This window comes from Puma concolor, chromosome C1 (genome assembly GCF_028749965.1).
Source record: "Puma concolor isolate L17-30 chromosome C1, mPumCon1.1.hap2, whole genome shotgun sequence".
In the NCBI taxonomy this organism is placed as follows: Eukaryota; Metazoa; Chordata; class Mammalia; order Carnivora; family Felidae; genus Puma; species Puma concolor.
In genome coordinates this window covers 21,421,060-21,444,823 of record NC_141674.1, presented here as the reverse complement: position 1 = coordinate 21,444,823, position 23,764 = coordinate 21,421,060, and the positions used below count along the sequence as shown (strand labels likewise).

Below are 23,764 nucleotides of genomic sequence, written 5' to 3'. Positions count from 1 at the left end.
TGGATTGTGATGGAAAAACGTTTAACAATTATTTTATTTTCCAACTTTGCTTGCTTGCTTCTTTTTATAGCAAACTGTAATTGTCATTGTATTTTCCTTCATTTAACCTCTTTAAAAAAAAAAAAGTTTATTTACTTAGAGAGAAAGCATGCAAGCAGGGGAGGGGCAGAGAATTCCAAGCAGGCTCTGCACTGTCAGTGCAGAGCCCAACATGGGGCTCAATCTCATGAACCATGAGATCATGACCTGAGCCAAAACCAAGAGTCAGAGGCTTAACCAACTGAGTCACCCAGGCACCCCACCTTTTTTTTTTTTTTAAGTTTACTTTTAGTAATTTCTACAACCAACGTGGGGCTTGAACTCATGACCCCAAGATCAAGAGTCGCATGCTCTTCTGACTGAGCAAGCCAGGTGCTCCTAGCCTCTCTTTATAAATGTTCTGAGAGTCACCTACATACTTTCATTGATTCCATTTGTAGCCAGCTGATTCTTTAGGTGGGTCCTTAATCACAATAGTAATTCCACACCAAAATACTTCTTGGCTTGTTTCATGAAGACAGGGAACTAAAATGAAGTTTATATACTAAATTGGTAAGATCAGCAGTGCTAGAAATAACCGAAACCAGAGAGGGTGAGATACTGTCTAACTTAGCAACAATTTCCTTATACAACACCTGGGACACTGAGGCACAGGAAGAGAGCACCCAGGGGCTTTCCACCAGTCATTCCTTTTTCCACTCCTGGTTCTGCAACTTACTTAACCTTTTTGGGACTGTTTCATTTTGTTTCTTCTCTCTTCTCTTCTCTTTTCTTGTTTTAGATAAGCTCCACACCCAACGTGGGGCTTGAACTTATGACCCTGAGATCAAGAGTCACACTCAACCGAATGAGCCAGTCAGGTGCTGCTGGGCCTGTTTCTTCATCAACAAAATGGGGATATTAAGAAAGCCTGTGGGGTTATCGCAAGGATTAAATAATATACGTAAAATACCACACTCAGTATAGGCAATTCCTACTGCCTCTTAGTTGTCATCCCTGTCTCTGAATGTAGTCTTCTTGCAGTCAACATGCTGTCTCCTTCTTTTAATGATGGCATTACGAGTCCTTCCCATCTGGACAACTCTGTTGTGTCTGTTTTGTGGTAGAGCTCTACTTAGCTCACAGTATTTGGCGCTTACCGTGTAAAATGTTTGCTCTCTTCATGAACCTCCATCTCTGAGCTTTTAAATTCATTTAATTCTTTTCTTATGGCAGCCTGTGGAGTAGAAACAAAAATGTTTTAGCATCTTCTGTCGGCCATAGTACATATAGCAGTGTCATTTGCCGTTTATTCTCGCTTGTGCTTATTAACTTCATGAGTCACTGCAACCCATAGCAGGCAACCCGGAGCGAGCAAAGGAGCCAGGTCCACACGCCGAGCCTGGTACATGTCGCCTTTCTTAACACTATTTATCTCATAATAAACCGAATCTCTCTAGTTACACCAGAACACCTAGAGAGCTAAAAAGAGATAGTGTAACTTTTATAGTTTACAGTTTTTTTTATAGTTTTATAGTTTTACAGCATGTAAAAATGCTTTTCCTGTTATACAAGTGAAATGCAGGTCATTACTAAAACAGACCACCCAAACTCCCTCCAACAGAAATAACCACCATTAAAATGTGTTTTATTTCCTTCCAGATTTGTGGACTCTGTGATGTAGCAAGGATTTTCTTTTTTTTTTTTTTTGGTTGTGGTGATGGTGGTGGTGATGGAGTCATTAGTATAAAGTTTTGGTTCGTACATCTTGGCATTTTATATCTTGATTAGAAATTTAACATATCAAAAAGTAAAAATATTATGTTTTCCCCTTCTAGTTAGTGTATTACATTCTTCAAATAGAGACACACACACACACACACACACACACACACACACACACACACCCCAACAGGCACCTTGTCAGCAGGGGTCAGTTTGGTCCAAGGTTTGTCGGCTCGCCGGTCATAATCTTGAGCATCTGTTACCTCCACATATTCATTAAATCTCAGAATCTTCCTGGCAAGTAGTTCAGCCACAGTCGGCCTCTGACTGAGCTGAAAGAAATGGAGCCTCTTAATTCATTATGCCAGGGATGAGGCATCAATCATGCATTCAAACCGCCTCTAACCCAGCGCTTCAACCTTACTGTACACTGGAATTGCCTGGGGACCTTTAAACACGACTGATCCCTGGGTCCATTCCCAAAGATTCTGGGTATTGGGAGGTTTTGTTTAAAAAACAATTTTTTTAATGTTTATTTATTTTTGAGACAGAGACAGACAGAGCATGAGCAAGGGAGGGGCAGAGAGAGAGGAGGAAGACACAATCCGAAGCAGGCTCCAGGCTCTGAGCTGTCAGCACAGAGCCCGACACGGGGCTCAAACTCGTCAACCATGAGATCGTGACCTGAGCCGAAGTCTGATGCTCAACCGACTGAGCCACCCAGAGGCCCCTTGTTTTGTTTTTTTTTTTTTAAAGCTCCTGAATGCCACAGCTAACATTGAGAACCATAGCTATAAACCAGTATAACCAGTATACCCGGTGTTTCTCAAACTTTAATATGCATACAAAGCATTTGGGGATCTGGTTACAATGTAGATTTTGATTAAGGTCTGAGGTGCGGCCTGAGATTCCGCATCTCTACAAGCTCCCAGGTGATGCCAATGCTGCTGGTCTATGGACTACATTTTGGGGAACAAAAGGATCAGAGCTAGACACTAACATATAATACATTAGGAAGCGAATACCTTTAATATGAAAGCAAGGTCTAGTGGGTAATATAAAGGGTGAATTTCCTTTTATTATGAATAATGCCGAGATCTGGTAACGAATCAGGATTTAAGGTTGCATAGTCAGGTAACCTGCTCAATCTGAAGGCATCGAGTCCAGCTCTGGCCTCTAGACTGAGCTCCCCTCAATCTAACAAGGATAATTCCTCTGTTCCTGGGGAAGGGGAAAAGTGGGAGAAATCAGGAAGAAACCGTCTAGATCCTTTGCTCTTCTGGGGATTCTTGTAAGTTTTAAGAAATATCTAGAGAGTTCAGGCCAAATCAGAATCTACAGGAGCCAATTACAAACTATTATTGTGGGAAGGAAAGGAAAAAGCTTAAAAGCCAACACAGGTCTAGGTCAGAAAAGATTCTACCCCATTCGATCTGGGACCAAGAACAAATCCCAGTTGGTGTTTTTATACTTCTGGTTTATATACTTCTGGTAGTGATACTTCTGGTATCACTAAGGGTCAGTTCAGTTCTTTCTGATTAGAAAACACCAGTGTGCCTTGCAAAATTGAATGCTACATACTCCTTCTGTTACCGTCTCTATTACTTCAACAGGTTTTAGAGTCTACATCAAATCCCAGGTTTGCCAAATAAAAGGTCAGAATTTATGCAAACATTAATGGAGCACCTTGTGCCAGGCATTCTTTCAATAGTAAAAATGGGATAAAAGTGCTTTTCAAAAAAAAATTTTTTTTAATGTTTATTTTTATGAGAGAGAGTGAGGACAGAAAGTGAGTGGGGGGGAGGCAGAGAGAGAGAGAGGGAGACACAGAATCTGAAGCAGGCTCCAGGTTCTGATCTGTCAGCACAGAGCCCGACATGGGGCTCGAACCCACGAACTGTGAGATCATGACCTGAGCCGAAGTCAGATACTTAACTGATTGAGCCAGCCAGGTGCCCCAAAAGTGCTTTTTTTTTTTAAATGTTTATTTTTCAGAGAGAGAGAAAGAAAGAGAGAGAAAGAGAGAGAGAGAGAGAGCATGAGAAGGGCAAGGGTATAGAGAGGAAGACAGAGGATCTCAAGTGGGCTGTGTTGACAGCAGAGAACCGGATGCAGGGCTCGAAGTCATCAACTGTGAGATCATGACTTGAGCTGAAGTCAGACACTTAACAGTCTGAGCCACCCAGGCACACCCCAAAAATGCTCTGGATAATGTTGTGTTGTTTTCAGTATCTGCATCATGTATTACATTTTCATAGCAACCTATGGCAATTCAAGTCAAACGTTTCTTTCTAACCAAATAGGTCATTCAAATACAAGATATGTGGTCAGTAGACAGACTGAAACCGAACAGCTGGGCTACATACCTTTCTCGTAAGACGACGTTTAATCTCTCGTTTTTCTGCCTGCCGATCAGCTTCATTTTTAGCTACAGTCAATGGTCCAAAACAAAGAATATTACTTCAAAATGGCCATTTGCATATCAAAGTATTCAGTAATCACATGGCAGATATTTCTTATAGGCTCCAAGTCAGAATAAAATACGAACTTTGGGGATGGCCAATCAAGATAGTTTTCTTGTCAACTGGTAGAGTCAAATACTTAGGAGCGAGGGTCAGCAGCACTATGGTACCAAATCCAGCCAGCTGCCTGTATTTTTACTGTCCATGAGCTAATAATGATCTTTACATTTTTTAACTATTTTACGTTTATTTATTTTGAGAGAGTGCCTGCACCTGTGCGCAGGCAGAGGGGGAGAGGGGGAGGGGCAGAGAGAGGGAGAGAGAGAATCTCAAGCAGGCTCCACACTGTCAGCACAGAGCCCAATATAGGGCTTGATCTCACAAACCGTGAGACCATGACCTGGGCTGAAATCAAGAGTTGGGACACTTAACTGACTGAGCCACCCAGGCGCCCCTGATCTTTACATTTTTAAGTGATTATATTTACTATGTGCCCTTTAGAAAAACTCTGCAGATTCTTGCTCAAGAGCAACCCCCAAGAATGAAGAATGGAGATCACACTAAGTTTCATGTGATATGTCTACAAAGGTTTCTAAGTTTAAAATTCACTTAGTGACTAAGCTGTATATATCCACATAGTGATGAGGGAACAGGGGGGATGGACTGGGCAGACTGAGCATGCCCACAAGTAACTCTATGAAGCCTAATCCTCTCAGTGTGGTGGTTTTTAAGGGCAAAATTCATCCTATAATCTGGAAAACTAAATCAAATGTATATCAGATTGAATGTTATTTTAGGAAGGTAATTATGCACATAGAAAGTAAATGAAACACATGGTCTTATTTTGTGACTTTAGATGTACCAAAGTCTTAAAAAATGAAAAAGACAGGAAGGCTCCTGCATCTGGGCCTCGCTTTGGGCCCTAGCCCTCAAAGTCCACTAGGAATAGGAAGGTGCACAGCCACAACCTCACTTCCCTAAGGAGGAAAGTTGGGCAGTATCTGCCACATGCTGTCAAATCCTCCCCACATGGCCAAAGCAGGTCTCAGGATACTGTGAGAATATTGGAACAAAATTTTCTGGAGGTTCCCAGTACACTAAGCAATACTATACTGATATCTTGTAAAGGAAGCTTGGGGGAGTTCTGTTCCTTCCGGAGAAAAGATATGAATAGTCCTCCCTGGGCCGAACACCCTCTCCTTGGCCCTTGCAGAAAATGCTTCTCTTCTCTACTCTAGTATGTGCCTTAAAGTCAGAAATCTACAAAGAAAAGCTGTACAACTTTATGCCCATAGCCGGACTCACGTTGTAGTATATTCCGCTGTTCTAGTTCTTCTGCTGTCGGTCTTTGACTCAGTCGTCTAAAAAGGAGATAAATAAGGGTATTGCCCATGTTAAACCTCCCAATTCCACTTATTCAGAATTGTTTTGCTCTCAGTTTATATTAGCCCCTACATTAGCAAGAAAGCAATACATTTTCAAACTGTTTTGGTATTTCATTTGTTTATCTGATTGTTTATGAAACAATTTTCATGTTGAAAGTGTTAACATGAATATTATAACATAAAAAGAAACTGTACATGCAAACAGGAGGAAAAGATTCCAATGCTAGCTCTGATATTAACGAGCCCTGTCACCACAAAAGAGCTCAGTCAGATCCTGGGTGTACTCATCTGTGAAGTGAAGGTTTGCACTGGACTGGAAGCTCCCAAACAGACCTGTGGAAGGAGCACAGGCCCTCAAGACACGTAACAGAAATTCTAACCCAGAAAACCAGAATGAGGACTGAGATTTTAATATATATATATTTTTACAATCCTTCTCACGACTCTGATATCTTTCTTTTGATTTTTAAACCAGTGATTTTGCAACTACTGGAATTTAAAGTTGTCTCTCTCTCTTTCTCTCTCTTTTTTTAAATCTGAATCTGAAGCAGGCTCCAGGCCCTGAGCTGTCAGCACAGAACCTGATACGGGGCTTGACCTCATGAACCATTAGATCATGACCTAAGCCAAAATCAAGAGTGGGATGATGAATGAACTAAGCCACCCAGAGACCCCTCATTTCCATTTTATAATTTCAATCTCCTTGCCCCCCCGCAAATAAACCTGCTTTATGTACCTATAGTTTTCAATTTCTAAAATTTTATATATGGAGCACCTGGGTGGCTCAGTCGGTTAAGTGTCTGACTTAAGCTCAGGTCACGATCTCACAGTTGTGAGTTCGAGCCCCACGTCGGGCTCTGTGCTGACAGCTCAGAGCCTGGAGCCTGCTTCGGATTCTGTGTCTCCCTCTCTCTGTGACCCTCCACCACTCGTGTTCTCTCTCTCTCTCAAAAATAAATAAAACATTAAAAAAATAAAATTTTTTTTTTAATGTTTTATTTATTTTTGAGAGAGAGAGAGAGAGAGAGAAACAGAGACAGAGACAGAGCACGAGTGGGGGAGGAGCAGAGAGAGAGGGAGACAGAATCCGAAACAGGCTCCAGGCTCTGAGCTGTCAGCACAGAGCCCGACACAGGGCTTGAACTCACAAACTGTGAGATCGTGACCTGAACTGAAGCTGGACGCTCAACCGACTGAGCCACCCAGGCGCCCCTAAAAAAATTTTATATAAAACAATATAGTATGTACTTTTTTTTTTTTTTTTTTTTTTGGTCAACCCTCTTGCAGCATAATTACTGAGCTCTATCTGAGTTGTAGCATCATAAACTGTTGCTTTTTTTTTTCCTGTGCAGTATTCCACTGAATGATCACGTCACAATTTGTTCATCCATTTGCCCTGTGATGGATATTTATGTTGTTTCTATTTTTTTTAGGGTGGCTATTAGAAATAATAGCTAATGGAAGAGCTGGATCATACATTTGATTTTTTAAAAGACATTTACAAATTGTTTCCTAAAATAGTTCTGCTATTTTACACTCCTACCACCACCGGTGTATGAGAATCCAGCTGCTCCTTATCCTTAGCAACTCTTGGTATTATTAGTCTTTTAAATTGTACAATTTTAGCCAACCTAGTGGGCTTGGAGTGGTTTCTCACTGTGGTTTTAATCTGCATTTCCCTAATGACTAAGGATGTTGAGCATCTTTCCATATGCTTATTTGCCATCTGTGTATCTTCTTTGAAATCTTCTCCCCACCTTTTAAGAATTGGGTTGTTGTTTTCTTATTAAGTTTGGTGAGTTCTTCCTAGATAAAAGACCTTTGTCAGATGCATGATTCACAAATATTTTCTGCCAGTTTGTGGCTTGTTTTTTACCTTCTCTTCAGTGTCTTTCAAAGAACAAAAATGTTTAATTTAGATGAAGTGCAGTTCATCAATGGTTTTCACTTAAGAATCATGCTTTTGAGATCATGGCTGAGAAATCTTTAACTTCTAGAAGTTTTGTAGCTTTAGCTCTCATATTTAAATGCAGGATTCATTTTGAGTTAATTTTTTGTATATGATGCAAGGCAAGGACTGAAGTAATTTTTATGCACCATTTGTTGAAAAAACCATCCTTTCTTCATGAAATTATCTTTGTACCTCTGTCAAAAATGGGCTGTACATATACGGGTGGGTGTATTTCTGGGCTCTCTTTTCCGTGCAGTTTATCTATCTTTATGTCAACACCATACTGATTAGGTTACTTTAGCTTTATAATCTTCTTAAAAAAATTTTTTTAAAGTTTATTTGAGACAGAGTGCATGAGTGAGCGTGGGAGAGGGGCAGAGGGAGAGGGAGAGGGAGAGAGAGAGAGAGAGAGAGAGAGCGAGAGCACCCCAAGCTGCACTGGTAGTGCAGAGCCCGATACAGGGCTTGAACTCACGAATCATAAGATCATGACCTGAGCAGAAGTTGGACACCAAGTGAACAACCCAGGTGCCCTATATCCTTTTTTTTTTTTAAAGTTTATTTTTGAGACAGAGAGCAAGTGGGGGAGGGGCAGAGAGAGAGGGAGACACAGAATCCTTAGCAGGCTCCAGGCTGAGCTGTTAGCACAGAGACCAATGCAGGGCTCAAACTCATGAACTGTGAGATCATGACCTGAGTAGAAGTCGGATGCTCAACCGACTGAACCAACCAGGCGCCCCTCCATAAGAATTTTTAAATCAGTTTGCCAATTAAAAAAAAAGCCTTCTGGGGGTTAGTTTGATTGGAATTGTATGTATTGATATCTTACAGTACTTGAGACTTCTGACCCATGAATATGGTATTTCTCTCCATTTATTTAATTCTTCTTTACTTTCTTCAGCAGGATTTTATTATATCCTGCTATGTACAGGTCTTACACAATCTTTTGTCAGATTTACCTGTAAATATTTAAATATTTTTTTAATGTTTATTTTTGAGAGAGAGAGAAAGAGAGAGAGAGAGAGAGAGAGAGAGAGGCAGAAAGCGAGGAAGACACAGAATCTGAAGCAGGCTCCAGGCTGTGAACTGTCAGCACAGAGCCTGATGAAGGGCTCGAACTCACAAAGTGCGAGATCATGACCTAAGCTGAAGTAGGACGCTTAACCAACTGAGCCACCCAGGCGCCCTGGAAAAAGTAATCTGTTGTCAAAGATTCTCATTCTAAACTAATTCCTATTGTTGATAGTCTCTTGCTGACACCCAGAGAGCCACAGTTCTGCATTAAGATTGCCATCCTGGCCAATAGCAAAGCCAGGTGTCTGAGGCAGGAAAGAATAGATCTCAATTAATGAACACCCTAAGTTATTTTGTTAAGAATATGCCAAGAGTTCCACTTCCTTTTCCTCACTCTACCAAGAGAAACATCTGAGTTGGTCCAATAGCTATCTATATACCTGGACTTTGTGTACATTACATGTGCAGGAAGCTGGCCTGCATTCAGTTTCTCTATGCTTTTGGTTCCACCTGACTTGAAAAATATACTAACACTTTGAAATTTCAAAGGCAGATACGTGGAACATGTGAAATAGATACAATGAAAAATATGGGTGTGATCTTTAATTGGGTTGACACCTCATAGCTGAGTAACTGGATACATGACAGAGGAGTCTTGCTGGCCTAGGAACCACGTGAATTACTTAAAATTTTTTTTTAAGTAAGCTCCATGCTCAATATGGGGCTTGAACTCAGGAGCCCCAGATCAACAGTCACATACTCTACTGACTGAGACAGATTCTCTAGAAACTTTTATTTTTTTATGTTTGTTTATTTTTGAGAGAGAGAGACAAAGAGAGACAGAGAGAGAGGGGGAGGGAGAGTGTGAGTACAGGCAGTGGGGGGACAGAGACAAAGACAAAGACAGAGACAAAGACAAAGACAGAGACAAAGAGAGACAGAGAGAGAAGGGGACAGAGGATCCAAAGTAGGCTATGCAGAGAGCAGAGAGCTCGATGCAGGGCTCAGACTGACAAACCGTGAGATCATGACCTGAGCCGAAGTCAGACACTTAACTGACTGAGCCACCCAGGCGCCCCTAGAAAATTTAAAAGCCGTATTTATGTCTATCTCATGGTTTAAAGCTCCAAGAGCCATTTGGTTCCTTAATTTTCAAGTTCCAAGAGGATATCCAAGTGTGTACAATGTGTATTTTTAAAAATTACGCTGTTTCTAAAATCAAAAAAGAAAAAAAGGGAAGTGAATGCACCACAAAGTAAGTATCTAACACACCTACTGGCCAAATCAAATAAAATCCATGTATTCTAAGCAAAGAACTACCGGATCAGTGTGTTCCCAATCTGGTGCCGTATTTCATTCCACTCCTCTTTGCTTTTCCGAGGCCAGGAATTCATGTTCAGCTCTGGTTCACTGGGTCTGTGGTTCAGCTTCATTGCCAGTGTGTCCTTCCTCTTCACTTTGTTGGCCAGAGCACCTTTGCACAAGGGGAAGAAAAAAAAGTAGACACTAAGGCTCAACCAACCTCACCTGGAACTAGGCAAGAGTCTGAACAAACAGTATCGCAACTCTCAGCTTTCTACTTGGCCTCCAGGTAACTCAGCTAATGTAGAGGTGGGGGGTAAAGCTGAAGACCTCTAAAAATCTAATTAGCCAGATGGATTCAGTTGGGCTAAAGATACCTTCTGTCTTCTACATTTCTCTACGTTCCTTCTAAAGAAGGTTGCTAGAAGAACAAGAATCTAAACATGGGATAGCCCTCCGAATTACAACACAAAGGCATTTGCATTAACACACCTAAGATTCCCATTTTTTTTTTTTTTTTTTAAAGTAAGCTCTACACCCAAAATGGGGCTTGAACTCATGATCTTGAGATCAACAGTCATATGCTCCACGGGCTGAGCCAGCCTGGCACCCCAAGATTCCTATTCTTTTTAAGTTTTTTTTAATGCTTATTTAAAGCATTAAAAGTAGGGGACGGGCAGAGAGAGGAGACACAGTATCCAAAGCAGGCTCCAGGCTCTGAGCTGTCAGCACAGAGCCTGATGCAGGGCTCAAACCTATGAACCGTGAGATCATGACCTGAGCCAAAGTCGAATGTCTGAGGAGTCACCCAGGCACCCCCAAGATTCCTATTCTTAAAGCTGCCTTCTCATTTTTAGGAATCAGGATTCCATTATCTGCAGATTTGCGTACATGAACATGGACTTTTTTCTTTGCCCCATGGACACAGTAAGTTCATGAGACTAAAGCAGAGGATCACTATGTCTTTTCAATGCAGCTCAAATACCAACTTTCTTCTGCTAATTCTTTAATACCATCAAGGTAAATACTTTTTCAATCACAAACAAATAAAAACCTGCATGACTCAATCTACTTGGCTCCCTCTCACTGCCTTGTTAGAACAGTGGGAACAGCAGGGACAAGGCTCCTTCACAATGGCCTCCAGTATCAGTTACCAGATGACCTGATGGGAGAGAGTGCCTATTTCCATTCGTCTTATATTTGCTAAGAGCAGCTCTATCGGTAAAATAATTCTCTCCTGTGCTTTTCCCTTTCTTACTATGATGGCTCTCCTCTTCATCCTCTTCATCTCGGTACTGAATGGGACCTTCTGAATCAGAGTCACTCTCCTTCTCTTCCTCCTCTTCCTGCAGACACCGTGGCAGTTTGGGAACAACTGAGGTAGATGCCACATCTTCAGTGAATGCAGATGGGGGGGTCTGCTCCTCCTCCTCTTCATCGTCTGGACTAACAAATGAATATAATTATGTTTTCCTTTCAGAAACATAACAGGTAACTGATTTGCATGGCAAAGTACTGAATAACTATGGAAAACTCCACAAATGAAAAAATTTATTCCTTCCCTTAACTTTAACCATCTTGCTAAGAAACTTTTTAGCAGCTATTAATCTAAAAGGCTCTGGGTTTAAATCCTAGCTCTACAACTTATTCATAGCTTGTAAGTTATTTAGCTTTTCTGTAAATGTGAATGATACTTACCTCCGAGGCTTGTTGTGACAAACAGATAAATTCTAGACTGTATTAGTGTTTGGCACACAGGGCCCTAATGATCTACATGTGAGATTCAAGTCTGTTTTGGGCTGATTAAGTGAGAAGACCACAGAGCATCTAACACTGTATCTGGCTCATGGAAGATATGCAATAAAGACATTTAACCCATTTATTTCCCTTGGTTTAACAATGGAGTGGGACAAAATGATAATCTAATCCAAGGAAGCAAAGATGAAAACTAACTTCTCCCCTTTCTATTGTGCAGGCATAAAACTGACTTAGTCTATCTTGAACTCCTAAACGGTCTCTTTCCAGGAAGTAAAAAAATTATACCCGCAGGTACAAAGATTATGGCGAAGCAACTAATTAGCAGTATGCCGCAACAGCTCTGTGACAATTCTTTTAGCTAGCAAGGCAAATCTCCAAATGGCCAAAAAGTGTTAACCTTTAGTCACACATCGTTGGAATTTTAAAAAGGCAAGGTGTCTGGGGACAGATGAGGGAAAGAATACAATGGCCAGGTCCAGTCTATGAGGCTGGAACACTGAGCTATCTTTCAGAGTTCCCTTCTTTTTCTCCAGACTGCTCTCTGTCCCGCTCCACCGAGTTCAGGTGCCAGGTCCCAGACTTTCAGATTTGTCGAATTTCATCCTCACAAGCCTATGGGTGGGGATTACTCCGTTTATGGGTAGACAGCTCAAGAGCAGAAAAGTTAAGGAACGTACACTACTACAAGCCAGGAAGAGGTGGAGGTGGGATTTGAACCCAGAGCTATTTTACTCCAACATCAATGCTCCTTAAGTACCCTGTTACACTGCCTCCCTTGTATCATGTACAAAAAATAAAGTGGTTTTAATTTTCAAGTACAGATGTTTGTGACTGCTGTGCAAACAATGTTATAGAAATCAGCAGAGTAAATAATGTCCAAACTTTAGAACATGTCTTATTTGTTGAGTATTCTTACTTTAAATTTATTCACATTTTCTTTTTATAAGCAATTTTCCCCAAGAAGGGCTACCTAGAGTAAAGAAGAGGAAACAAAAGGCAAGCTTTAAAGGCACTCACACTTTCAGCATTTCAATAGTGATGGGAAGTGACCTGGTCCGACCTAGGGTGCTGCTGTCCTCAGAAAAGTTGTCACTGTACTCAAAGAGCAAGGAGTGAGCTCTGTGAGAGCCTTCCAAGGGAGGAGTCATGGGAAGCGGGCTGGTCAGGGCCTGCTGGATTCGGATATGCAGTGGGAGTGGAGGCAGCCTACAGGGTACATGGGGCTCTCCAAAGCTGTGGTCCAACATTCTCTTAGGCACTTCCTTTTTCTGATCTTCCTGCTGGGAAACCTCCTGGGGTAGGTCTAAGGACGGTGGTAACTCAATTTCTGGCACAACTTGAAAAGTCTTAGCAGGGAATGGAGGGGACCGTGGGGGTTCAGGAGGTGTATGAGTAGGCAGCGGTGGGGACGGAGAGAGAGGTGGGATCATCAACAGTGGTTCAGAGCCCACAGAGCATGTGCTCTTTTCTCTCTGATCAGATGGTGCTTTTGTGGCGGTGGCGGTGGCAGGAGACTCCAAGGTGGGTACCAAGGCTGACGGAATGCCTCTCTTTGGTGGTAAAGGTGGGGATGGTTTTGATAACAATGTACCGCTGTTTATTGCCTGGGACAGTTCAGCTGGAAAAGAGAGAATAACACCTCAATTTAAGATGGCTTCACAATGAGGGGCCAGCCTAAGGCCTAGATTAGAACTGAGCTTACTCTTAGCTTTTAGGCAAACCAATCCATTTCTTGACTTTGCCACATCCTAGATATCGCGTGCCGAAATGAAATTTGTATTTAGGTATCTAGGAAGCCTAATAAATGTACAGGCATGCAGGAAGACCACTACCTTAATACTCTGGTGAAAAGTAATTCTTACTTCTTTGCTCTAACATGACAACTTTTTATGACTTGAGGTAGATAAAGTTAATATAAAGAGATAAAGAATGTGGGTGAGTTTTTTGTCTAACAGAATGCCATTAAAAAATTTAGACATGAAGGTAGCCCTAAAAAAAAAAAAAAACAAAAAAACCCAAACACTATCAGGCATTGTTACCACAGCTTGATAGATAATAACATCTAGATATCCCAGCTCTGCATTATAAAATTAGCAGTAATGACATCCTGACTTTTTATAGCAAATACAAAGGTCTTTGAGAAAATCAAAGTGCTCTGCTATCCTTAACTTCAGATTCTCCTTACACGGGAGATTATCTTTACCATTTTACAGAAGGAAAAGCTGAAGCCACAGAAATTAGGTGACCTGCCAAGATCAGACAACACACAGGCAGGGGCTCAGCTAGTTCCCAGGTCTTATCATTAGACTCCAGATCCCTCTGTCTTTGATCCCACTGTCTTTGTGATTCTTATTACTGTCCATACCTCTTATCCTTTACACCCAAACCTTCATCTGCACTCCCCACTCTACTATAGGTTCCTTGTTTCCATCAGCATATCCACAGAGGTGGGCATAGTGCTTGGCACACAGTGGATCCTCGATACACGTTTATGAGACTAGAGGCTCCTACCTTGTATCAGGTCAGTATGCACCCCTATGTGATTCCCCCAAGCCCACAATGACTGAGGTTTTGAGTCAGCAAAGTCCCTTTGGAGGGCTCCAAATGGCCTTTAAGAAATGGATCATCATATCACGCAGGAGCTAATCCTGCAAAGTAATTAAATAGTATGTCTCTTGATCACCAACCCCTCATCCTTCACTCAAAACCCTAATTTTGGTCACACCACTTGTTTTCAAATGGTTCCAGATGTCTTACCTAGAGAGCAATACCTCAAGGTCCCCTGAAATAAAAATTTACTTGCCCTAAGTCCCACTCTACTGGTAGCATTTAAAGTAAAAAGCTAGCTAATTTGATAATGTTTTAATGTCATTTATCATAAGTAATTTTTTTTCAGTTTTAACTATATATACATTTTATTAGGCATACCTACTTTCCCATAGGCTAAATTATGAAAATAATTTAAATATGTGAGATAATCATAATTGATTGTGAATAAATTAGCTTTATATTATTAAAAAAAATTTTTTTTTTCTTAACGTTTATTCATCTTTGAGAGACAGAGAGAGACAGAGCATGAGAGGGGAAAGGGCAGAGAGAGGGAGACACAGAAACCGAAGCAGGCTCCAGGCTCCGAGCTGTCAGTACAGAGCCCGACGCAGGGCTCGAACCCATGAACTGAGATCATGACCTGAGCCGAAGTCAGATGCCCAACTGACTGAGCCACCCAGGCGCCCCTAGCTTTATATTATTTTAATAACCTTTAGCTTTTTATATATTATAAATGCCCAAATGCACTTAAAAATTTAATTCCAGTATAAATAACATACAGTGTTATATATCTTAAGTAAATAAAAAAAAAAAATGTTTATTTATTTTTGAGAGAGAGGGATTAGAGTCCCAAGCAGGCTCCACACTGTCAGTGTGGAGAATGACATGGGACTCAAAAACAAGAACCGTGAGATCATGACCTGAGTGGAAACCAAAAATTGGACCCTTAACCGACTGAGCTACCCAAGCATCCCTTAAATTTTTAAAAGACTTTCTAGAAAAACATTGCATACACACACAAAAAATATTACTTTTAAATATTAAAATTAAAAAAAAATTAATTTTAGGTTCAATGAAAGAGATTATTTTTGGGTAGACTGGACTTTTGTTGCCTCTCTAAAAATAGCAGTTATAAATTCCATTTGCAACAAAATCTACACCTGATGGGACCAAATTTGATTATTTTACTGTTTGAATTGATAAGGTAAATTATCTTTGGTGATTTAAGGAATATATATATATATATATATGTATATATATATATATATATATACTCACACATACCTCAAAATGTTAAGGAAGTGAACTGTCTTATATTTATCCTTGCAAGGACACTTGGTTGTAATTTTGAGGGGAAGATGCCAGAATGCTCATTGGAGGGGTTACAAAATTCCCTTCATCTGTTCAGCTATTTATGATGGTCCTCCCTCTGTCCTAATTAGTTCTTAGTCCTAACACTGTTATGCCTGTCAGTAGACATAGCAATGTCTAAAGCAGTAGTTTCCAAATGTTTGGATCTCATGAACCAATAAAACTAAAATGAAAATCTCAACCAACCTCAGGTTGTCAATTTTTAATATTTCCAAGACTTAATACTAAGCAAACCATTTGTGAACAGAATCCTTTCAGGAAAGAAATGGCTTTTTAACATCAAAGAATTAGGAAGGTCATAATTTCAGAATAAAGGGTAGTCCTTTAAATCATAGCTATTTAGCCTTAATAAAAACTTATAAAAACTCTCCTATTTTTCTCCTTCTGCTGAGGACCACTCAGGACTGATGTTGATCCCCTAGTCACAAGACCTATTGCTTTGGGCTATTCACCTTAGGCCAAGCATGGCCTCTAAGGTTCAGCCCAGGTTACAGTACACATATTATTATTTTTTATAATTGTCTTACCCCGAAAAGAGTGAAGTATTACTGCTTTAGAGCAATGGTTCTCAATGTGTGGTCCCCATATATGTAGCATCAGCATCATCTGGGAACTTACTAGAAACGCAAATTCTCAGGCCCACCCTAGACTTACTGGTTCAGAAACTCTAAGGGCAGGGCCCAGCAATCTGTGTTTCACAAGTCCTCTAGGTTGATCGAGAAGAGAGCTTGTCTAGACAGCAGTTTGAGAATATCAGTGTACAGGACAGAAGTCTGGGCTCAAGAGCTGAAAAGCCTATGTTTGGTTTCTATTTCTCATTAACTGCAACCCTGAGTGAGTCACAAGTTCTTCATGTTATAATTGCCCTAACCATATAATAGATAAAATCGGCTTCCTACTTCACAAGGAGGCTCTGACAGCCAAGTATATGAAAGCAGCTCAAGTTCCTCAGAGATAAGTCAACACAGACTGTCCATCTAGGTTGGTGATAACAATAATAACCACCGTCCTTTCTGTAATCAAGCTACTCCAACCTGTCATACTCACAATGAATTCTAAGCCTGTTTTTCAGGGTTCTTGTCAACCCACACAAGTTGGCGGTATTAACTGTTTAACGAGCATACTTTATTCCTCCCTTCAATCACGAACAAGAACTTCAAGCAGTACTAAGCCTTGTATTATTTTTCCTGAAAAACTACCTCTTTCCTCTCCTCCCCTTCTCATAATTTCCTCTAAGAAGGTCTGCAATTATGTATAGAAAAGCAGACCTAAACAGGACTTCAGGTAAATATAAAAAAAAGTACTAAATTGGGGCACCTGGGTGGCTCAGTACTCTCGATTTCGGCTCAGGTCTTGATCTCACAATTTATGAGACTGAGCCCCGTTTTGGGCTCTGTACTGACAGCACGGAACCTGCTTAGGATTGTTTCTCCCTCTCTCTCTGCCCCTCTCCAGCTCTTTCTCTCTCAAAATAAATAATAAACTTAAAAAAAAATTTACTAAACTGGTAAGTGTGCTGCTTATCTTCCAAGTTTTCTTTCTTCTGCCACTTATTTTACTAAGAGTAGCATTCTTGACTCTTCCCAAGATAAAAACATGATTTTATCAAGACACTTTGAATAATATCTTTTGCAGTTTGCATGAAGGTATCATGGCAGACACTGAATCATAAGTTACACAGGCATCTATACAATCACCTTTTTATCTGTTGGGCTCATGCTAAAGGCAGATGCTGGTGGTTTAAAGTAGGTTAAAAAAAAAAAACCCAAAAACAACCCTTTTCTCCACGCAGGTCAGAACCTGTTGTGGTCCTCACATCCAGTCCCCCAACTATAAACCGTATTTCAGAAATACTGTTTTAGGAAAATAGATCCTCCCCACCACTCCTGACCAAACTGGAGCTTAGTTTTAGTGATATCTGCTCCCTGTCTGTTTTCATTCCTAGTTATCTGCCTCATCTTCAAGACTTTTCTCCGTATCGAGGGCATCCAAAGGGACATGACATGGAGAACTCTCTCACAGACCAAAGCAATATTATACCAGTTTTCCAATAAAACAACCATCCAAAATCAAACCAAACCAAACCAAACCCGAGCAACGGAAACCTCAAGACTTACTTACCAATGACAGGGTTGCTATTTCTGTGAGCTGGTTTAGGGGGAGGGATAGGGGGCTGCTTGGCAGGGACCGTATGAGTGAGGCTCGGGGTGGCAGTAGTGTTAGTGCTGGCAGGAGTGGCAGGCAGAGTCCTGGGCGCTGGGGAGGGGGGGACAGAGGAACTAACAGTTTTTGCTGGGTTGGTGGCAGGAGTGGTGGCGGCAGGTGCTGAGGTGGAGGCGGCAGTGGAGGTGGAGGAGATGGACCTTGCTGCGCCGCCAGAGGAAGTGGCATCCTTTGCTTGCCCTTCGTTTGCTTCGTGAGAAGAGGACAAGGGTCTTTTAGGGGGAAGTAAAGGCTGTTTGGGTACATTCTCAGGAACGGACTCTGCTTCGGAATCAGGCTGGCTTCCAGTCGAGCCTGTGTAATAATGACAGATATGATTTAAAAGAGAAAAAAGAATAACAAGATTGAAAAAAGCTAACACATCTATAGACTCGTGGTCAGCTTCCTCCATTATTTAACGTGTAGATTCGTTTACAGGCCAAGTTCCCCAACCTCAACATACTTAAAGTATAGGACACTTTCTCTCAATCACAATCTCAAAGTAAGAGAGGCCCGTATGGGACTGATTCTTCACACAAGGGCCGGGCAACTGGAGGAGGCACAGAATCCCACAGGTGGGAGAGGAGGAATGTATAGCGCAAAAAAGTCCTACAGGTATCTGACACTTAACATTCTCTTCCGTCCTTGAGAATTACAAATTAGGTATTTTGTGAATGCAAGAATGAGAAGGGGAAAATTCCACTTACAGTTGCAACTAGCTGAGGAATTGCTAAAGGAGAAAAGAATTCCCTCTGGATTTTATTTCCCCCCTGGCTCTAGCAAAACCCTGAGTTAAACAAGAATGATTGATCCATGGCTCTTACACTGAAAAATTGAGTTTCTTACCTAGTCGCTTCTTTGGGTCCTCTTCTGGGACAGGTTTCCTAAGACTTGTGATTCTTCCTGACTCTTCATCTGCTTGGACTGAACTAGAAGATGTGGTACTCCCTATGGGGGTGGTATGGCCATTCTTTAACATGGCATGGCTCAATTTCCCTGGATCCTCACCACCTGCAAGGTCAAAAAGAAAAGAGCAAGACTGATGGACTGGTGTGATCAGACAGGGAGAAGAGCTGGTGATTTCTAACGTTTCCTATCTCTTTTCTCCCCTTTCCTGTTTGAGTGTATGATTCAGATCTAGATTATTTGGATTTTTATAGCAGTAATAGAAATAAGTTCTCAGAGACTAGTCTCCTTCACCCAACCCACCACTTTCTACTAGACTAAACAGAACCATTATCTATGCAGTGTCAGTAAGAGGTAGAGCTTGGGCTGAAAGTAGTGAAGAGGCTACAGCAAATGAGTGCTAAATGAAAATATATTTCTCAAGCTAAAGTATTCTGATAACTATTTTAAAACAGGCAAGGTAGCAGGGTGCCTGGGTGGCTCAGTCGGTTAAGTATTTGACTTTGGCTCAGGTCATGATCTCACCGTTCTTGAGTTTGAGCCCCACGTCGGGCTCTGTGCTGACAGCTTAGAGCCTGAAGCCTGCTTCATATCTTGTGTCTCCCTCTCTCTCGGCCCCTCCCCTGTTCACACTCTCTCTCTCAAAAATAAATAAACATTAAAAAATAAAAAAAAAATAAAACAGGCAAGGTAGCAAATTGACAACTATGCAAATGCAGTAAATTGCCACTATGTTAATACGGCCCAGCTTTAACAAAAATAGGATTTCTAGATTATAAACCAAGGACTCATTTCAAAGCCAAAAAAGACTGCTACTTTTGAAAACCATACAGTGAAAGGTTAAGACACATTATTAATTGGTTTCTACTCAGCATGTGCTAGGAAAATATATGCAAAAGTGGTCAGTTATCTCTCAAGTTATTTATTTAGGATTGTCTACTTTAAATTTCATTCATTCATTTATTCATTCATTCATTCATTCATTCAGAGAACACAAATGAGTGAGGGGCAGAGAGACAGAGAGAATCTGACAAGGTGCAGAGGGGGAGAGAAGGAGAAAGAAAGAGAGAGAGAGAGAGAGAGAAAAGCAGGGCTCAGCCGAAGCGTGACTTGTGGGTTCAGCCGAAGCAGGGCAGGAGCTCACCCCAAGCGGGACTTGAATTCATGAATCATGAGATCATGACCTGAGCCAAAGTCAGATACTTAACCGACTGAGCCACCCAGGCACCCCTCTTTTATTTTTTAAGTAAATAAACTTATTTTTGAGAGATAGAAAGAGAGGGCACACTGCGAGTGAGGGAGGAGCAGAGAGAGGGGGCAGAGGATGTGAGGTGGGCTCTGTGCTGACAGCAAAGAGCCCAACGTGGGTTGGTCGAACTTATGTGAGAACTGTGAGATCATGACCTGAGCCAAAGTCGGATGGATGCTCAACCCACTCAGCCATCCAGGCACCCCTGAAAGTTCTTTAAAAAAACTTTTTTAATGTATTTTTAAATTCAAGTTAAATAACATCCAGTGTTAGTTTCATGTGTACAATATAATGACTCAACAATTCTATACTCTACTCATCATGATAAGTGTATTCTTTAAGCCCCATCACCTATTTCACTGACCCAACCTCCTACCTCCCCTCTGGCAACCACCAATTTATTCTCTATATTTAAGAGTCAGTTTTTTGTGTGTCTTTTTCCTTTGTTCATTTGTTTCTTAAATTCCGCATATGAGTGAAATCATATGGTATGTCTTTCTCTAACTTATTTCACTTAGCATTATATCCTTAGATCCATCCACATTGCTGCAAATGGCAGGATTTCATTTGTTTTTAATGGCTAATACTCCATTGTATGTGTGTGTATACTTTATTCATTCATTAATGGGTGGACATTTGTTTCTATACCTTGGCTATTATAAATAACGCTGCAATAGATATGGAGGTGCATGTATCTTTCTGAAATGGTGTTTTCGTTTTCTTTGGGTAAATACCTAGTAGATGAATGAATTACTGGGTCATATGGTAATTCTATTTTTATTTTTTTGAGGAACATCCATACTGTATTCCATAGTGGCTGCACCAGTTTATATTCCCACCAACAGTGTATGAGAGTTCCTTTTCCTCCACATCGTTGCCAACACCTGTTATTTCTTGTTTTTGATTCTAGCTATTCTGATAGGTATGCCGTGGTATCTATTTCATTGTGGTTTTGATTTGCATTTCCTTGATGATTAGTGATGCTGAGTATCTTCTTGTATCTGTTGGCCATCTGTATCTCTTCTTTGGAAAAATGTCTATACATGTCTTCTGCCTATTTTTTAACTGGGTTATTTGTTTTTTTTGGTGTTGAGTTGTAGAAGTTTTTTATATATTTCATCGGATATTGACCCTTTACTGAATATATCATTTGCAAATATCTTCTCCCATTTGGCATGTTATCTTTTTGTTTTGTTGACAGTTTCCTGTAACATGCAAAAGCTTTTTATTTTGGTGGAGTACCGATAGTTTAATTTTGCTTTTGTTTCCCTTGCCAAAGGAGACATATTTAGAAAAATGTTTCTATAGGAGATGCCAAAGAGATTACTGCCTATATTCCCTTCTAGGAATTTTATGGTTACAGGTCTCACATTTAGGTCTTTATTCCATTTTTTTATTTAATTTTTTTTTTCTAATTTTTTTAAATTTAGAGACAGAGGATGAGCACATGAGCAGGAAGAGGGGCAGAGGGAGAGAGAATCCCAAGTAAGCTCCACACTCACTGCAAGGCCTGACACGGGGCTTGATCCCACAAAGCTGGTATTATGACCTGAGCTGAAATCAAGAGCTGGATGTTCAACTGACTGAGCCACCCAGGCGCCCCCTGGTCTTTGATCCATTTTGAATTTATTTTTATGTATAGTGTAAGGAAGTGGTCCAGTTTCTTTCTTATGCATGTAGCTGTCCAGTTTTCCCAACACCATTTGTTGAAGAAACCATCTTTTCTTCTATTGGATATTCTTTTTTTAAATGTTTATCCATTTTGAGAGAGAGAGAGGAAGCACAAGCAGGGGAGGGGCAGAAAGAGGGGGACAGAGAGAGAATCTCAAGCAGGCTCTGCCCTGTCAGCACAAAGTCCAACGCAGGGCTCAATCTCAGGTATCATGAGATCATGACCTGAGCTGAAATCAAGAGTCAGACACTTAACCGACTGAGCCACCCAGGCGCCTCCACAAATTGTTTTTATGTTTTATTATCAGTAGACATTTGGATTCTTTCCAATTTTGTTCTACTGTTAATAAATATTGCTGCTACAAGCATATTTGTATGTATATGTTCTCCTGATACCCATGTATACATGTTTTTGTTGAGTATATACCAAGTTCTGGACCTGCTGGCACATAGGTATGCATACCTCCAGGTTTCACGGATAGGTAGTTTAGGCTAAACTATTAAAAAAATTTTTTTAAGTAATCTCTATGCTCAACATGAGGGTGGAACTCGACCCTGACATCATGAGTTGCATGCTCCACCGACTGAGGCAGCCAGGTGCCCCCATTTGTATGTATTCTTTAGCGAACTGTCCAGTGTTTCTGGAGATTCTTTCACTGAGTTGTTTTTTCTCTTTTTATAGAAATTAAAAAAAAAAAATTCCAGATGCATGAACAGTTTTAAAGAATCTCTTCTCCCTCCGAACAATATCAATAACAAAAGAAAATTCAAATACCTAGTCAGGATCAAACAACAAGTGTACAGAGACAGACATATGTAGTTTATTTACAAACTCACCCTGCTCAGAGTCTTCCAAAAGAACCCCTCTTTTAACCAGCTCTTCTCTCGGTTTTCGCATAGATATTTTCCGCTCTAAAACTAACATTAAATTGGAAAACACTCAGCAATGTGGCAGTTAAAGGTGAACGTTAAGCATTCTAACTTGACAGACACAAGAATAATGTGGTTCAATTTTCTATCTTCTGGAAAGAAAGAACAGGAAAACTAACTTCAACTTTAAACTTAATTTATTTCATATCCTGTGTTATTGGGAAAGCAGCATTTCCAAAAGGAACTATCCTTATTCATCACTTGATAAACTTTAAGCCCATTAAAATAGCAATCTGAGGATGAGGCTACAGTATATAAGGCTTAGTGAGTGACCGCTGGGTTTTATTTCTAAAAGCTTGAATTCCTTCTTCAAATAGGGGGTTCTAATAGCTTGGGAAGAGAATGAAAAAGTTAGGTACTTCTAAAATAAGAAACTCTTTAACTCAGAACATATATTTAAATCTTAATACCTCACCTTCTGATGTCTCTTTGAATTTATCACTACTTTTTTTTTTCCGCCATTTCCAGGGCTTGAAGATTTTGCCAAAGCCTGAGAACTTGCTCTTCCTTTTGGTGGGAGGTGTCATGTCTCCTGCTTCCACACTGTCCATGACCATGCCTGGGTCTGCGGTGGGCTGGCTTGCTTCTTCTGTGATACGATGAAAGGCACACAGGGAAAGGAACAGCCAATTTATTATTTCAGGATAATTTCTATAAGGTCCCTTCCCCTCTCTTCCTGTGGTAGTTGGAAAAGATCAGAGCAATGATAAACAATCATGCAGACAGATTCCTGGACATCATCACATGGACACCAAACATCAAAATCCGTAACAGATAAATAACTAACAGGGAAAAACAACCAAACCAAGCTGACATCATTTTAGGACAAAAATTCAATGAGATGATCATAACCAGCTCAAAACCTCTAAAGGCGTGCGTACTCACACATGCGTGCGCACACACACACAAACACACAAATGTGGATGTCTTTTCAATATGCATGAGATCTGGCCCCAGTGCGGCCTATTGCTGTTGCCATTGTCATCCTCTTGGCATGGGGGAGGCCCTCCCCAGCTAACATTACTGCCTCCCATGTCACTGAAGCAGGGGGTTCCATCTTTAGTGAGGGAGTCATCATTCTCTACTAAACACTTCACTCCCTCTGCCCTCCTCTCTCAGGACATTAACAGTTCAGAGGGGGTAACACAGTAAGTGTTAACACCTTACTTGTATCTGTTTTTCAGATTATTTTCTTCCTTCACAAGACCCTACGTTTGGAGCGCTGGACGGGGCCTGGAGCATTACAGAGAGAGTGCTTGAAAATGAAATC

The 23,764-nt window shown here is 40.8% G+C and overlaps 1 protein-coding gene across 9 annotated transcripts in view; it reads right to left on the bottom strand.

Moving 5' to 3' along the window:
• The window catches only part of PHACTR4 (phosphatase and actin regulator 4), a 101,364-nt gene that overhangs the window by 4,520 nt on the left and 73,080 nt on the right, over window positions 1-23,764 (bottom strand). For all 9 annotated transcript variants that reach the window (XM_086716185.1, XM_086716186.1, XM_086716187.1 and 6 more), the window contains 11 exons: window positions 22,910-23,083; window positions 22,402-22,482; window positions 18,585-18,749; window positions 17,658-18,053; window positions 12,633-13,233; window positions 11,116-11,303; window positions 9,876-10,029; window positions 5,511-5,566; window positions 4,110-4,171; window positions 1,938-2,075; window positions 1,179-1,255 (listed from right to left, as the gene is read on the bottom strand). In XM_086716185.1, coding sequence (XP_086572311.1) covers window positions 1,179-1,255; window positions 1,938-2,075; window positions 4,110-4,171; window positions 5,511-5,566; window positions 9,876-10,029; window positions 11,116-11,303; window positions 12,633-13,233; window positions 17,658-18,053; window positions 18,585-18,749; window positions 22,402-22,482; window positions 22,910-23,083 — 2,092 coding nt within the window. The remainder of the gene's footprint in view (window positions 1-1,178; window positions 1,256-1,937; window positions 2,076-4,109; window positions 4,172-5,510; window positions 5,567-9,875; window positions 10,030-11,115; window positions 11,304-12,632; window positions 13,234-17,657; window positions 18,054-18,584; window positions 18,750-22,401; window positions 22,483-22,909; window positions 23,084-23,764) is intronic.